The 17,724-nt window shown below is 46.8% G+C and overlaps 1 protein-coding gene across 2 annotated transcripts in view; it reads right to left on the minus strand.

Annotated features, from left to right (window-relative positions):
* Positions 1 to 14,424, minus strand: part of LIMA1 (LIM domain and actin binding 1) — a 58,736-nt gene extending 44,312 nt beyond the window's left edge. For both annotated transcript variants that reach the window (XM_040426010.1, XM_040426009.1), the window contains exons 1-2: positions 14,293 to 14,424; positions 1,725 to 1,847 (exon numbers count right to left, since the gene is read on the minus strand). In XM_040426010.1, the coding sequence (XP_040281944.1) occupies positions 1,725 to 1,840 (116 nt within the window). In that variant the 5' untranslated portion in view covers positions 1,841 to 1,847; positions 14,293 to 14,424. The remainder of the gene's footprint in view (positions 1 to 1,724; positions 1,848 to 14,292) is intronic.
* Between the last annotated feature and the right edge of the window lie 3,300 nt (positions 14,425 to 17,724).

The following is a 17,724-nucleotide window of genomic DNA, read 5'->3' on the forward strand; positions in this document are numbered from 1 at the left end:
AATCAATGTCTGAAGTGGATTGTAAGGGGACCGAAAGTACATAAGATTCCACTTAAACTGCACCCAAACGACAAGAAAGCACTCAGTAGCGGAGTAGTCCTCATGCAGGCCATATTATACCAAAACCTAGCGCCATTATGTAGAAGTATGGCAGGTTTAGACCTGGCATAACAGTACAAAAATGTGTTTTCTATTTGGCAATCTAATCCAGTTACCGTCCAGTAACATTAAGAAGCTTCTGACGACAGGAATAGGTGCAGCTTCCTATAAACAGGGAAGGGTGCGTAGATTTCTTTGGAAGAACCTGACTAATGTTCCCAGGAGGGTTCAGGGCAAGATGTTACATGTCTACGTATACATGGGGACAGTTTATCAGTAACTGAATCAGCACCTGTGCACAGATATCCAGAAAATATTCTGCAGACGGACTGTAATCTGCCGTCCAGGAATTAGTGCCAAGAACGGGATCAGATCCGGAATTTTGCAAGCAGGGGAAAAAAAAAAAAAAAAAAAAAGCTTTGGTAAAGGTTTTCCTAATTCCACAGGGCTGGACCTGATCCCATTCCAGCACTAAGGCTAGGTCTACACGACGACATTTGTCGCACAACAATTTTTATAATGTTAGTCTATTGGTTTCGCACTGCAACATGCTGCGACGCGACAGTCGCAAAAAATCCATTCGAGATGGATTTTTCTGCGACTGTCGCGCATGTTGCAGTGCGACACTATAGACTACCATTATAAAAATTGTTGCGAGACATTGGTGCGACAAATGTCGTCGTGTAGACCTAGCCTAAATATACAGCTTCCATGGTCTTCTGAAAATTACCAAAATTACCCAGCTCACACAGAAACGGCAAGGTGGACTCAGTGGGAAGAAGTGAATTACACAAAGTAAAGCCCAAGCAGCCATGGGACAAAACGCTGGTGCCACCAAGGGCTAGGTTCTCACTCACGTTCCCGGTATTGCAATGCAACAAACAGTGCCAAGTCCAAGAAGGAGGGGGTCACAGGGTTCCCAAAAAGCAAACATGTCTAATGTTGCAACGCTCTCATCATTGCTGAAGGCTAGGAAAGCTGGGTGACCGCACCTTTGGCAGATGCGATGACAGTCATACAGGTTGTCACCTTTCCAACAAGGTATATACGGTAAGTGGTAGAAATCAGTTCTATCTAAAAGGACAGTGAAAGTTGCATTAAGGAAGAGGTGGGCCATTTCTCCGTGATTTGCTTTTACACTGAAGTCTCATGACTAGACATAGGTCCAAGAGTCACAGAACTCAAACAAAAATAGCCAACACATTGAAAACAAGCTGCAGACCACATGCAATTTACACCGAATTCTACGTTGGAAAATTTGCTTGGGATCAAAAATTTGGATTATTCGTGCCTGTCCTGTTACGTGAGCAATGCAACCACCTACACAATCATTACTTGTTGATGATTAATCTGTAAAGCTGCCACGTTGCAATAGCCCTATGGCAAGAGGATGGAGTCTAACCCAATAGAAGATTTAATTAAGACGCACATAACCGTAAGCGGCCATTTTACGGACCATATTAATATTCATGAGAACTCAGCAGAATGCGTTTGAGGATTCAGAAAGGCCTGCGGTTCTCAATTCAGCATTGGTGGGACCACGGTGTATGGCACAAGAGTTCATTGTAACAATGTAGCGCTGCACAAATAGAAAATAAAAAACTAAAAGGGGTAATAAAACTTACTTGGAGAAACGTTCCATTATGGCCGCATTCTTCGGCTTCACGAGAGACAGCTCTCTGGCCGTTACTCGGAGGGACTGGGAGGCCCACTGACCCCTTTTAAACCCAGAAGTGTTCATCTTAAACCTAGGGTGGAAAAAGATTAATATTAAGCTTGCAGTACAAGTTAAAATGTCACAAAGCAGAAGGGTTTTTCTAACTGCGATTTCAGCAAGTTATATATTTATTTATAGAGGAAGAGAAGGGCCTGGAAGAGTCTTGCACAATGCTCTGCTGGCACTAGTGGGGGTGAGGTCACTTGTCACGCAATCTGGTTTCTAAAAAACATACCTACCTACAGTACAGGGTTTACTCATAAGCCCAGACGCACAGGGGCGCTTGATGCCAGAGGGCACATGTGTAGTAGGAAAGTATACGCCACTTAGAATGGTTAGACAAATTGCAACCAGATTTGTCACTTAGGAATCCACAACCATCATCTCCACCGCACTTCTCCATAGCAGAGGTGCAACAGTGCTAGGCCTCTTTGCACACAAAATCGCGGAACGGATGTGGACCCATTTTGCGGACGTGTGAATGGACCCTTACAGTGCACCCCCCCTTCTCTTCCCTGGAATAAGTGCTAAAAGCCCCTTCACCAACAGTAGAGCTTTTCACTACCATTTCCCCAGTAGTCACTGCAGCGCCGCTGGTTACGAGAGTGCCTCTACCTTCATTTTCTTCCGTAGTCATGGTAGGGTCTCTGCCCACGTCCCCTTTTCTCATGGTAGACACAACAATACTTATATACTCTCCTCCAGTTCTCTCCCATAATGCTGCTCATTAAAGAGGCTCCCCAAACCCCATCCCCCTATTCTGTAAATGTGCTGGTATACACAAATGTCTAACAAACTTCGGCTTCCTTCACATCTCTATTGGAGATCCCGCAGGCCACTCCGGCACACGGCATCCTGTCCGTCAGTCAGAAACCCTGCATGGGAGTGCCTCCTTAAGGCTATCTTCACACTAGCATTTTTACTGGATCCAGCAGGAGGTTTTTTTTCCAACTTTTTAAAAAAAATAACCATTAGCCCCCTTATGGGCTAGAACCTGGGATCTTTTGATCCCTTGTCCTATTCACCCCGAAAGAGCTCTATTAGGGTGAATAGGACTTTACTCTCCCTGCTGCACTGTGCTTTGTGCACACAGCAGTAGGGGGCTTACCATGGTAGCCAAGGCTTCAGTAGCGTCCTGGCTGCCATGGTAAACAGAGCATCGCAATTTTACTGCTGGGGCTCCGATCGGAACTGCCACAAATGAATGGTGGGGGAGCGCCTGTGGCCACCAATGAAGATAATTAACATGATTATAATACTGAAGGGGAAGGCCACTGCGCCACCAATACATATGATTAACCCTTAAATACAAATGTAGGCTGCGGGTTGCAGCATCGTGGGACCCCACTGACTATAATGTGATCCGGCCGGATTCTGGGGTGAACGCTGGGTTTTGATGCACGCACTGTTTGTCTGGCTGAAACCTGATGCTCATGCCGGAAACTACAGGATGCCTGGACATTATAGTCAATGGGCTCTAGTGGTAAACGCAGGAGGTATCTGGCTGGGCCAGATCCGACAAACTAGTTCCGGCAGAGAATCAGCCTGCCAGATACCTTACTGCAGATGTGAAACCAGTTACTCAATCACAAGTGAAGTTCTCTTGTTTTTATTTTCTGATTGCAGATATTAAATATATTCCCCAAATACCTTTCATTAGTTATAATGGCTCATTTTGTCTGGGGAGCAATCATTTGGAGAAAAAAAAAAAAAAATGGCCGCCGTCCTATTACTGCATACAAAACCTGTCCTAATCACACAGCAGGACACCGCCACTTTCCCACCTCCTCTCTGTACTTCACGTCTCCTTATAAGCTCCATTCCTACAGAGATTCAGCTGAAGACCATATTAAACAGTATTCAGGATTAAAAAAAAAAAAAAACATAGCACTCCAACTTCTCATTGTAGTTTCTGTGTTTAATTCTCATCCAGCATGTAACGTTTCGACTCCAGTGCTTGATAAAGACTCACTGGAGTCGAAACGTTGCATGCTGGGTGAGAAATAAACACAAACTACATTGAGAAGTTTGAGTGCTATGGGTTTTTTTCCTTCTATTTTTGTAATTTGGGGACCCAAGGTCAGGATCCGACACCACTGGCACCGCCACCGAATGGCCTTAGAGAACATCCCAACAAAGGTAGTGCCGTCTTACTTTTTACTTTAAAACCGTATTCAGGACCATAACCCCTGACAAGCAGAGCAGAGAGGAGGATGAGGCAGCTCTGAAGTAACCTGTTCTCCGGTCTGATTAGGACAGGTTGTGTGTGTACTAATAGGACGGCGGCCATTTTATTTCTCCTGATTGCTCCCCAGAGAAAACGAGTAATTATAACAAATGAAAAATATTTGGGAATTTATTTATAATAAAGTACTATTTACTTATTTTCATTTTCTTATTTCCTGGAGAACCCCTTTAAAGTAGAACTCCCAGCAAAATGTTTATTCTATGACCTGCTAGAAAGTGATGTCATGTGACCAACGCTCTGATCTCCAACTGACACAGGACAGGAAGTCAGTTACTTCTCTATTTATTCCTATAAGGCCTCATGCACACGACCGTTGTTTAGGTCCGCATCCGAGCCGAGCCTAAGACAGAGTGAGGCTCCCATAGGGATACATAGAGAAACTGATTCCTGTCCATACATAAGATGCTGTATCAGTTGGAGAGTCTGATTGCTGGTCACATGACACAGCTGAGGATCAGAAGGGAGGGGATAACTCCCAAATACAGTCACTGGTAAGAAGATTACATCATGCACCTTTCTAAACAGGTCAGAGAATAACATTTTTGGCGGGAGTTCTTTAACAGGATTTAGAGAGATGCTTTTAAGCAGCCATATGAGATGCATAATTGATTGATGGGAGTGTTGTGGTCATGCTCTGACTTATGCAGTACAAAACAGCTCCATCTTGTCCATGATAGGCGACGTAGATGCATGATTATAATGATATGACTGCTGAAAAGTGATCTCTACAGAGCTGCCAATCCACGCATGCACTTCAGGTGTTTTACCGGTGAAAGGTCCATGCCGATTGGCTGGACTCCTTGGTCACACATACTGCAGATCGGCACAGTCTGTGATACCGTATATTGAATGTGGTTTCAAGTTGCACTGTCCTAGGAAAAGAGCACTGCTGAAAAGGTAACCTGAGGCCATTGTGAGGGTCAAGTTACACGAGCCAGTGCCAGGCCAGTAAAATATGCTTCTGAACAAAGTACCATTCGATCACTGCTCAATTAAAGGGGAAGTGTATTCAGAAAATGCTAAACAGTTTATCAAAAAAAAAAAATATATATATATATTTTTTTTAAACAATCTATATTTAACCCCTTCATGTTTTCACTGCCTGGCTCTGCAAATCAAAGTGGAAAGGGTGCAGCAGCTGCAGAGAGAGCAGAGCCTCTAGGTGTAATGGCAACACCCCCCAAAGTGGGCACATATAAACAACCAACACAGATGACTTCAGCTGCCAAGTGCACATATAACAGGTCATCCAGTGTCATAGGTACGAATCTGCTGACAGATGCCCTTTAACATGTGACAGTCTGATCACTTTTCCCATAGACTGCAAACATGTAACACTGCAGCCTATGGGAGATTCACTATGTTCCTACAAAGACCTGTCATAGGCAGGACTTTAAATGAAACGTTGTTATGATAGGGTTCGGAGCCTTCCGAAGACTCAAGGCTGCCATAGCAACCAAACAACTCCCTCCATTCCAGAGTAGGCGAGCCGGTTGGGCTTTGGGAGCACTGGGCTCCCACAAAAAGACAACTCAGGCGCCGCAGTCGCAACTAACCATAGCATCTGCAGGAGAAATGTTCCTGATCAGTTTTATGAGGTCCCGAGCATGCGCCATCTTTAAAGCAACGACTTTATGGGCTACAAACAATAGACTGAAGGAGACCTCATGGACTTCTATGGGAGTTTTCTAGGCATCTCTGGCCTGTGCAGAGGTCATTCTACAAGGAAAGAATAGACAAGCTGTAACAATCACCTATTGTGAATGGTGGATCCAGTGTGTCTTATCTATAAAGATGTGATCTTCTAATCCTGCCTGTGATGATAATGTGATGGCTACTGGAAAGTTACCTTAAAGGGTCTCTATCACCTCGTTTTGACATAACTAGCTATCAGACACTAGCGACCCGCTAGGGTCTTCTCTACCAAACAATGCTATTATAATACCTTTGTGTGCAGCAGTTTGCCTAAAAAACAAACTTTTATTGATATGCTAATGAGCCTCTAGGTGCTATGGGGGCGTCTTTTCAGCACCTAGAGGCTCGGTCTACTCACACAAAATGCTGCCCAGCGTGTCCCTCCAGCCCCCCGATCTCCTCTGGAATGCGATCCTCCCTCTGAGCCAGCAGACGAATTCTCGCGCCTGCGCCGTGCGAGTCTGTATTTGGCGCAGGCGCAGTGAATGTCTGACTGCTCCCTGCACAGACATCTCCACTGCGCCTGCGCCGATGACGTCAGAGTGCTCCGAGGAACAGACGACGCCCGGCAGCAAGCCGTAAAGATGTCTGTGCAGGGAGCGGTCAGACATTCACTGCGCCTGCGCCAAATACAGACGCGCATGGCGCAGGTGCGAGAATTCGTCCGCTGGCTCAGAGGGAGGATCGCATTCCAGAGGAGATGGGCTCATTAGCATATCAATAAAAGTTAGTTTTTTAAGCAAACGGCTGCACACAAAGGTATTATAATAGCATTGTTTGGTAGAGCAGACACTAGCGGGTCGCTAGTGTCTGATAGCTAATTATGTCAAAACGAGGTGATAGAAACCCTTTAATATGTTGAGGAAGTCTCAACATATTAGGCTTAGGCTACTTTCACACTAGCGTTACTATTTTCCATTATTGAGATCCGTCATGGGGTCTCAATACCAGAGAGAGAAAAAAAACAAAAAAAAACACAACACCTTCTGTTTTGTCCCTATTCATCGTCAATGGGGACAAAACGCAACTGAATAGAACGGAATGCACCAAAATGCATTCCGTTCTGATACCGGAGAGCAAACCGCAGTATGCTGCAGTTTTCTTTCCGTTATGGGATGCAGAGCAAAACAGATCAGTCATGACCCACAATGCAAGTCAATGGGACGGATCCGTTTAACTGACACTATGACAATAGAAAATGGATCTATTGACTTTCAGTGGGGTTCATGACGGATCAGTCTTGGCTAGGTTAAAGATAATACAACCGGATCCGTTCATAATGGATGCAGACGGTTGTATTATCAGTAATAGAAGTATTTTTTCCGAGCCCTGTCGGATCCAGCAAAAAAGCTAGTGTGAAAGTAGCCTTTGTAGGCAGTGTGAAAAACAGCATCATTTATTTATTTAATTATTTTTTAAATATAAATGGTAACATGGACAAAAAAATAAAATCATATGTTCTAAGAAATTATGTTTAAAGGGGTTATCCAGGAATATATTTTTTGACTTAAAATAGGTCATCAGTATCAGATCTGGGGGGGTGCTCCCAGGACCCCACCGCCAATCAGATGTTAGACGAGGCCTTAAACACTGCAGCCTCTTCCTAGGCCAGTGACATCACTGTACATTGGTCACATGGTCTAGTTGCATCTCAGCCCCATTCAAGTCAATATCAAGAATAGCTACTATATGATATACAGCGCTGTCCTCAAAAAGCTGCCGGCAGCAGCATCTCTCACCAGAGCTCCGAGGAGCACAGCGGCTCCATGAAACAGCGGATCGGCGGGGATGCAGAGACTTGGACCCCCACTGATCTGATAATGATGACTTATTCTGAGGATAATCTTTTACAGGAATACCCCTTTAACAATAGGTCATTTTCTGATGACACGTTCTCTTTAAAGTGCCTTTCACACGGCCCAATACAAAGCGAATGGCAAATGACTGGTATTATAATACCTTGTCCCCCGATTCACCCTGCCTATGGTGAAACTACAACTCCCAGCATGCGCCATTCATTTCTATAGAGTTCTGAGAATAGGCAAGCAAGTGGACATCTTAGGAGTCGTAGTTTTACAAACACAGGGCTAGGGCCACTAACTGTCACTGTAATGTTGTGCAAAATATTTTATAATTCTAGTCTAGAAACATAGAATGTGTCGGCAGATAAGAACCATTTGGCCCATCTAGTCTGCCCAATATACTGAATACTATGGATAGCCCCTGGCCCTATCTTATATGAAGGATGGCCTTATGCCTATCCCATGCATGCTTAGGCTACTTTCACACTACCGTTCAGAGCGGGTCCGTCTGATGTCTGCTCAGACGGATCCGCTCCTATAATGCAGACGTTTGGATCCGTTCAGAACGGATCCGTCTGCATTATAGTTTAAAAAAAATTCTAAGTGTCAAAGTAGCCTGAACGGATCCGTCCAGACTTTACATTGAAAGTCAATGGGGGACGGATCCGTTTGAAGATTGAGCCATATGGTGTCATCCTCAAACGGATCCGTCCCTATTGACCTTACATTGTAAGTCTGGACGGATCCGCTCGCCTCCGCACGGCCAGGCGGACACCCGAACGCTGCAAGCAGCGTTCAGGTGTCCGCTCGCTGAGCGGAGGCTGAACGCTGCCAGACTGATTCATTCTGAGCGGATCCGCGTCCACTCAGAATGCATTAGGGCAGTAGGGATGCGTTCGGGGCCGGTTGTGAGCCCCTTCAAACGGAGCTCACAAGCGGACACCCGAACGCAGGTGTGAAAGTAGCCTTAAAGAGGACCTTTCACCTGGAAAGACATTGTGAACTAAGTATGCTGCCATGTAGAGCGGCGCCCGGGGATCTCACTGCACTTACTATTATCCCTGGGCGCCGCTCCGTTATCCCCTCCGGTATCTTCGCTCACTAAGTTATAGTAGGCGGTGTCTGCCCTTATCCTGTGGGCGTCTCCTTCTCCTAGGCTGCAGCGCTGGCCAATCGCAGCGCACAGCTCACAGCTTGGGAGAAAAAAAACTCCCAGGCTGTGAGCTGTGCGCTGCGATTGGCCAGCGCTGCAGCCTAGGAGAAGGAGACGCCCACAGGATAAGGGCAGACACCGCCTACTATAACTTAGTGAGAGATACCGGAGGGGATAAAGGGAGAACGGAGCGGAGCCCGGGGATAATAGTAAGTGCAGTGAGATCCCCGGGCGCCGCTCTCCATGGCAGGATACTTAGTTCACAATGTCTTTCCAGGTGAAAGGTCCTCTTTAAACCAGGGCTGTGGAGTCGGAGTCAGGGGAAATTTTGGGTACCTGGAGTCGGAGTCAGCAAACAATGCACCGACTCAGACTCCTACTAAATTTAGATTGGAATTAAAAAAAAAAAGCAAGTTTAGATGTCCCAATTCACAAAAAGTTATAATTAATGACTTCTCTACTGTAAGAATAAAGACCAATGCATGCAGTGCCTCACGTAACCGCAAAACAAACACGTTAAGTGACCGTGAAGAAGCATGCTTTTCATGTGCTTCACTATATGGCAGGCAACGCACAATCCTTGTTTATCCAGAGATCGTTAGTGATGTGGCCAGAATAGTTACTGCAATGCCACCCACCCAAGTCAGTGTCGAAAGATTATTTTCAGCCCTAAAAATAATAAAGTCTGACTTAAGAGTCTCTATGAAAGAGGATCTGGCAGAGGCAATTCTCTTCCTTAGAACTCTACATTGAATTGATTTGCTAATCCTATAACTACATTTCAAGATTAATATAAACCATTTCTAGGTTTTACAGATTTTGTTTTTGGTTCATTATAGATAAGCTTTGTTTTTGTTCTAAAACAACCAAATAATGTGGTTTGTATTTTTGAACTGGTAAAGATCCTGTTCCTGATGTTTATGCCTGCTGCTACTATCCAGCCACTTGATTGATTAATAAAAAAACTTTGTTTTCATTGTGTTTGTCTTTTGCTTAAACTGTGCAATACAGTAGACTGTTGGCTTCCCAGCCAGTAGTCCTGTGGTAGGTTGCGTTTCTTTCCCTCAAGGAATGTATAAAATACATTCGCATATTAATACAGAGGAGTCGGAGTCGGGGGTACATAAAACTGAGGAGTCGGAACATTTATCTACCGACTCCACAGCCCTGCTTTAAACTCCTCCACTGTATTTGCAGCTGCCACTTCTGCAGGAAGGCTATTCCATGCATCCACTACTCTCTCAGTAAAGTAATACTTCCTGATATTACTTCTAAACCTTTGCCCCTCTAATTTAGAACCATGTCCTCTTGTAGCAGTTTTTTTTTTCTTTTAAATATTTTATGGTGTCACACTGCGACATTCACAAAAAGCCCATCCAAAAATGGATTTTTGTGTCACAGTGCGACACCATAGACTAGAATTATAAAATATGCTGCGCAACATCACTGTGACCGGAATGTCACGCGACACATGTTGCAGTGTAGTTGTACCCAATCTGTCATACGCCTTGTCGCCCTAGCCGTACACAGCCCAAGGACTTTGAACCAGCAATCACACAAATATTCCTTCCTGATTCTTGGCCAGTGTAAGAAGTCCCTAAATTGAGGGACCACTGTAATATCAAGTCTAGATATCATTCATATTCGTGCAAGTCCATCACACTTCCTCCATCGGTGCCAAGCCCTGGACACTCCCTTGAACTCCCATAAAACAAACTTTCCCTGAAGAACAAGAAAACCCATGAGTAATACCAGGATCACTTTCTATCGAGGGCAAGGCGATCGGGTAATAACTACCAATGACTTAAAGACATGAAGAAGCCTCCACCGGAGAAGCCGAAATTCCGAGGAACTAAACACACAGAAAGGTGTAACAATATCCTGCAGTGCTAAAAAAACCAGACAAACTTGTCACAGCCGGTGACCACAATGAGCACTGCGCAGGAAGGCTGCCCTCATTCCTGGATGATTTGTCATCAGCGCGCACACAAACTCCCTGATGCATCACTGAACGAGACGTGGCCTCCTATAACAGCAGGGTAGAAGAGATACAAACATTTACATAAACCCTTCAGGAAAGCAAGTACTAGAGAAATAAATAGTAACAATAGACTGCCATTTAAAGGGGATGTCCAAAATTAAAAAAAAAGATGGCTGCTTTACTCCAAAAACAGCTCCACGTACCGATCCATGGTTTGTGTCTGGGGATGAGCTGTAATACCACACACAACCTGTGGACAAGCGTGATGCTGTTTTAGGATGAAAGTGACCGTCTTTTTCTAGACCTGGAGAACCCCTTTAAAGGATCCTAAAAGGGGGAGGTGGAATACAAGCTAGCGGAGCTCGGTTACTAGAAAGGTGCATTAAGACGAAGACTGAGGGGCTTTTTTGTACAGACGATAAAAAGGGAACAGGGAGATAAAGCTTTCACCCTCCACTACCATCCTTCTCCACCTGCGAACAATCCCTAATAAAAAGAGCACCGCCTGAAGAAACAAGGGCAATTCACAAAAGGGCTGGAAAATTCCCATTCTTGGCATAAAGAAGGTGTAAGAGCTATTGCCTGGTGGGGTGGTGCCCGCTCCGGCATCAGACGGGCACCACATTCAGTGTGGACCATGTAGGCGAGACATGAGGTCTGAAACAGACCGCTCTGGAGCCGCAAACCATAGGAAGACCCCAGCAATCTCAGCCGACCACCAGGGCGGGTGCTTCGTAAACTACCTGGATTATAGAGGTAGGTTCACACAAGGGATTTCGACCGCATCAAATTCCGCCGGCAGAAACTACTGTGGTTTCTGATGCAGGTTTTTATTTTGAATGGTGCACAGTGGACCAGTTCTCGATTCAGCTGCACCGAAAGGAGCTAAACCGGAAGCACGCTTCCCGATGCGGCTTTCGGAGGTGTCCGCACAGTAACCGCACCAAGAAGGGACCTCTACATTTTTGGCATAGTCTGGAAAACCGCACAGGAAACATCTTTGGCCCCATGAACGGCTCAGTGCCCTCCCATTGAAAACACGGAAACAGACATGTGAACCCGTGTACCCCACAGCAGAAACCGCTGTGAATGTGGTCGAGCTGCGCCTAGGCCACGTGAGCAATGGTCGTGACGCCATCGGCCTAGGATAAGCAGCGAGAAAGAGAGCCCTGGCCTTCATAAACAGCTGATTGGCAGGGGGCCCAGTGTTGGATAGGTCATCAGTTTCAAAGACCCCTTTAGGCAGCCAGATCTATACCAAAGAAACCTGAAAAACATGCAACATACATTTATACCATAAACTATGGCCCAATACATTTAAAGGGGTAGTCTCATCTGAGACAATGGGGGCATATCGCTAGGATATGCCCCCAATACCTAAACAGAGCTCTGAAAGTGGTGGAGGGCGCACTGCGCATGCACCCTCCAATCAATTCCCTGGGGCTGCCGAAAATAGCCGAGCACTGGCTCAGCCATTTCCATCGGGCCTATAGAAGTGAATGGTAGCGGTGGCCGGTCATGCGCAGTGCGCTCCCATTCACTTCTATGGAGAGGACGCTTGGTGGTGGTCGGACCGCAGTCCTCCAGCCACCACTCTCCCCGCTCCGTTCTCGATACATGTGCAGGTACCAGCTGTGGGACCCGCACCTATCAGACCATGGGGGCATATCCTAGCGATATGCCCCCTTGTCTTAGATGAGACAACACCTTTAACTAGTTATCATGGGGATAATAGACGTTCTATGTACAAAAATGAGCCACGGGGTTTAGTTGCCACCAAGGGGGCATTGTGAGGCCATGGAGGGGGATGTGCCCAAATACTAACCCCCACCACCTCTAAGTCTGAGCACTCCGGGACACAATATAAGGCCTCATGCACACAAACGTATTTTCTTTCAGCGTCCGTTCCGTTTTTTTGGCGGAGTGCTATCCAAAGGGCATAAGCAATTCAAAATATCAACCACATAATATAGTAACATTCTAACCCAAAAACCAGAATTCCCCGACGTACGTTTCGCCATGCTTTTTCAAAGGGGCATGTCCCTCTGAGCTATACATCTATAAGTCTCTGGTACGGTAACTGAACCGGGTGGTATACCTTACCCATTGTTTGCCGTCGGTGGTGCGCTACAATTATGTGTTTATCACTAGGTGTCCATATTACAAATCCTGCACAGCAGTCGGCAATATACACCTCTGGTAATTTAATGTCCAGCCGATAGGGGTATCATATATGTGGTACATACGGCCCCGATCCCAGGGGGAATAGGCTTCATAGCGCTCGTCTGCATGGCTGTTATCATGACACTGATATTTTGTGTACTATTTGTACTGATACAATAATGTAGATTCTTTAGATGACACGTGTGGTTCATTACTTGTGGTTGGTTTGGTCAGGGGCTCTAGAGAACCATAAAGGGATGCCCAATCCAGACAACCCCCTACAGCAGCCTGTATTCTGTGTGGATGGCAGGAGCCCGTGCCAGAAACTGCCTAGAACATCCCATTATAAAGTTAGTGCAATGTCTCTAATGAACCAGTGAGAACCTGCTTTTTATACACAACCACAGTCTGCATGCCTTGTGCTTTTTTTGTGGATCGCGCACTGACCGATTCATTTCTATGGGGGCCACGCACACAGCCGTGTTTTTCGCAGATCCACAAATCACGGAACATTGTCCTAGTCTGGCCCGTATAGTGGTCGAGAATACGCAATTGTAGTGAGGAAAATATGAAATGCATCTGCGTTCTGCGAATCCGTTGTTTGCAGACGGAAATCCAAGGTGTGTGCATGGCGCCTAAAAGACACGGGATCAGGTGGTGAGCAAAATCCAAAGGTGATTGAGAAGCTTCCGCCTGACGGGGTTAGACGGACAGGACTCCGAGCAGAGACTAACGATAAGGATGAAGACGGCGACTATCCGCTCTCCTGCTAGATGGCGCCGTTCACACGCTGCAAACTAATTCTGCACTGACCTCAAGTCATGGAACAGGAGCGGATTTTAGGAGATGGGGCAGATCTCCAGGCGGTGGGGCAGATCTCCAGGCGGTGGGGCAGATCTGTTCATGCATATATTTTTGCAGATCAATGAGGAAATCTACATGTGACGGAGGATTTGGGGAGGAACAGTCGCAGACATCTGCAGCGTGTGAACAGCGCTCGATACTAGATACCTCTAGTGGAGATTTAGGAGAACCTAGATCAGATGGCAGCTTAGAATTACTCCACCATTTGCTGACATGGGCCATAAAGCACCACCAAGGCTCCTGTATTATATGCCAGGTCCACCCTGTGGGCACACACACAATACAATATGCCAACCCCTGTAATAACTGCAAGGTCTGGTAAATGTGACGGGCATACATATGGCGCAGTTCACAAGCAGCGGTTACACCACTGGTACTTCTAGCATTGGTATGCATGACAACAGTAAGTCTATTAGGGGGGATGCACTACAAGTCCCAGAAGAGCAGAGCTCCCGCCAGAGACGCCCAATGGACGGAAAGTTACCTGGCATCAACCTTTGTCCCGCAATATCTGCCGATACCGCGGGGTTCGCATCAATGACCCAGTTACCGCACATAATGGAGGCTTACCTCTGTCAGCCGGCTCACCGCACTCTGCCTCAGTCCCGTTGGCTTGTAGTCACCGCTCCCCGGCTGTGTGATAGACGATCGCAATCAACCCCGCACCTGCCACAACCCCGCACAGCTCAGCACCTGCACTGCCCGCCCACACAATGACGTCAGCGGGCCTGCCAGCGCCTGATATAAAGCGGCGGGGCGAGCACAGCGCCACCTACAGGAGGTCCGTGTAACTAGCGGTAAGGAGTCGTCATCGCGCAGGGAGGAGGGAGCGCGCAGTGCCCTGAAGAGACAGCCAGGACTGCGACAACTCTCATAGAGACAGTCAGGACTGCGAGTCTGCGACACCTCTCATAGAGACAGCCAGTACTGCGACACCTCTCATAGAGACAGCCAGGACTGCGACAACTCTCATAGAGACAGTCAGGACTGCGAGTCTGCGACACCTCTCATAGAGACAGCCAGGACTGCGACAACTCTCATAGAGACAGCCAGTACTGCGACACCTCTCATAGAGACAGCCAGTACTGCGACAGCTCTCATAGAGACAGCCAGGACTGCGATAACTCTTATAGAGACAGCCAGTACTGCGACACCTCTCATAGAGACAGTCAGCCTTCTGTCTATTGTTCCCTGTTATCAGCCATTTCAGACCAGACAGTAAATACTAGAAAGTTCTTCCATAATCCCCAAGCAGCAGTTCTCTGCTTTACTTACTGTTTTAAGAGCGGGTTCACACGGAATTTGTGTGGATCGCGTTAGTATCAGTTAGTATCCTCAGCTAATGGGCTTATTCACATGAGGCCTCTTGCACACAAACCTGTGGCCCGCAATGCACAGGTACCGACCGTGGGCCAGCCGCATGCGGATCGCAACCCCATTCAATTGAATGGGGTCCGTGATCCGTCCGTTCCGCAAAAAGATAGGACAAGTTCTATCTTTTTACGGAACGGAAGCACGGAACCCCACGAAAGCACTCCGTTGTGCTTCCATTCCGTGGTCCCGTTCCGCATCTCCGGAATGGGTCCGCATCCGTCATGCTGAATGCACACGGCCGGTGTCCCGTGTATTGCGGACCCGCTGTATGCGGCTGCAATACGGCCACGGGGGACACACGGTCGTGTGCAAGAGGCCTGATGCAGTCACATTCCAGTTATAGCATGACTTGTGGATGTTACATGCCATTCTGACCACACTGTGTGAACAGACTCTAAAGACCTTCACTGTGACAACAGGAAACATGGAAGCAGCAGGTCCGTGTTCTTCACATCCCTGTGTGTGAGGTTACTTAGATGCCATGCTTATACATTAATGATGCATTTGACTCTGTGCCCAAAGTTAGCTAAAGTGGTTTAAAGTTTAATGAGGGGGCATTGTTTCCTTACCATTTTTCTCTACATCAGCTGGAGTGATAGAACAATTCTCGGGCCCAGCATGAAGAGCAGATTATTACCGCACACAATGGCTGGCATCTAACAATGCAGTTACTAGCACTTATTGTGTAGGGCCGGGACGTAAGTGCAGATAAAGAATGGCTATCTCAGCTGAGCAAATGTCAACATTGACTTAAAGTCACCATATTGTCCAGGAGACCTCTATTTACCTGGCTATTTTAGGCAAGACTTAAGGGTATATTAGATGGGCAGATTTTCTGCCCGTTAATCGCTAGTGAGCATTCCTATGAACGCCTGTTAACGATCATCTGGCAGTCTAAGGGCTCTTTCACACGAGCGGATGCCGTGCGGGTAATCCGCTGCGTGAAAGACAGCCAAGCCCCGCTCCGGACAGCAGAGACACGGAGCAGTAACATGACTGATAATGCTCCGTGCCTCTGATCTTTTTACTACAAAATCACGGTGACCACTTTATCTCACTGAGATTTTGTAGTAAAAAGATCACAGAGAGGCACAGATCATTATCAGTCATGTTACTGCTCCGTGTCTCTGCTGTCCGGAGTGGGGCTTGGCTCTCTTTTCACGCAGCGGATTACCCGCATGGCATCCGCTCGTGTGAAAGAGCCCTAATACTGCCGTTCTTTGGGCAATTCAGATCTTTCCGCATGCTGAAAGATCTGAATCTGCTGGCGGCAGATTGTGCTGTGTGATCATGTTCTGCCACCGGCACACCGCTGTCCTGCATGGGGGCGAGTGACGGCATAGCGATCGCTCCTTTCCATGCTGCGGGGGACATCGCTGCATGTAATAGCAGCGGTGTCCTTTCCTAGCTATCTGGTTACTGCCAGCAGGGAACGCTTCCCTCCCGACAATCGCTTGCAGCATGGGGGTGTCTAACACACCCTTTATACAGACGGCTGTGCTACTTCAGATCTGATCTAACATTTCTGTATCTTTCAGACTTAAAGGTGTTATACCGACATGGAAGTATAAAGGCAGATTGTCTGACAGATGATCGCTGAGGCTACTTTCACATCAGCGTTTCCCTTTTCCACTATTGAGACCATTCATTGTCAATGGGGACAAAGCTGAACTGAACGGAGTGCACCAGACTGCATCCTGTTCCGTTTGGTTGCGTTCCTATCGCGGACAGAAAAACACTGCAAGCAGCATTTTTGAGTGCGTCATGGGGTGCGGAGCAAGACGGATCCGGGATTAAAAAACACAATGTAAGTCAATGATGCCGGATCCGTTTTCTCGGGCACAAATTACAATGGTTTTGGTACCGGATCCGTTATTGCTATTTTAGAGATAATAAACCGGATCCGGTGTAATACTGTGCCGATTACCCGATGCACGAGCAAACGTTCATTCATTGGGCAATCCAAATCTTTCAACAGGTTTAAAAGTTATCATTTGCAGGCAGCGAATCATGGTGTCTAATCACGATCTGCTGCCGGCAAACAGTGAGCGATGGCATACAATACTGAGGAGGAGATCGCTGCATGTAAATGCAGCAGTCTCCTCCACTGACGAGCAGGCGATTGCTGGGAAGGAACTCTTCCCTCCTGACCATCGCTTGCCTGATCTGGCTGTCTAACCCCATGCTCTTAACTGTGTAGGGCAAGGGATTCTGGTCATTTTGGCAATATCCTGTATCTGATAAATGGGCTGAGGCCACTGGCCCCCCTCTCACCTCACCCCCTTTTCGAAAAGTGGTGAAGGCACAATGGCGTTTTGCGACTTTTTGTTGGCTGATCGGTGTGTATATATATATATATCAGTCATGTCAGTTCACCTTCATCCCCTGAAGGATGATTACATCATGTGAACAGTAGGTTTTCAGATTCTCTCATATCATCTACTTGTGAGAGGGGTGAGTGATGTAGAACTGTAGGTTGGTTGCCAAATTACTGTTAAAGTCAGTCCAAGTCCTGACATGTGCTTTAACCTGCAATTACGTGTGACAAACAAGTGACTGATTGAACGTCCACTTTCCCTGTCAATTACCTGCCCTGCTTTAGACCTGTTTTATGGACATGTCTGGTGG

Source organism: Bufo bufo, chromosome 3, assembly GCF_905171765.1.
Source record: "Bufo bufo chromosome 3, aBufBuf1.1, whole genome shotgun sequence".
Classification (NCBI taxonomy): domain Eukaryota; kingdom Metazoa; phylum Chordata; class Amphibia; order Anura; family Bufonidae; genus Bufo; species Bufo bufo.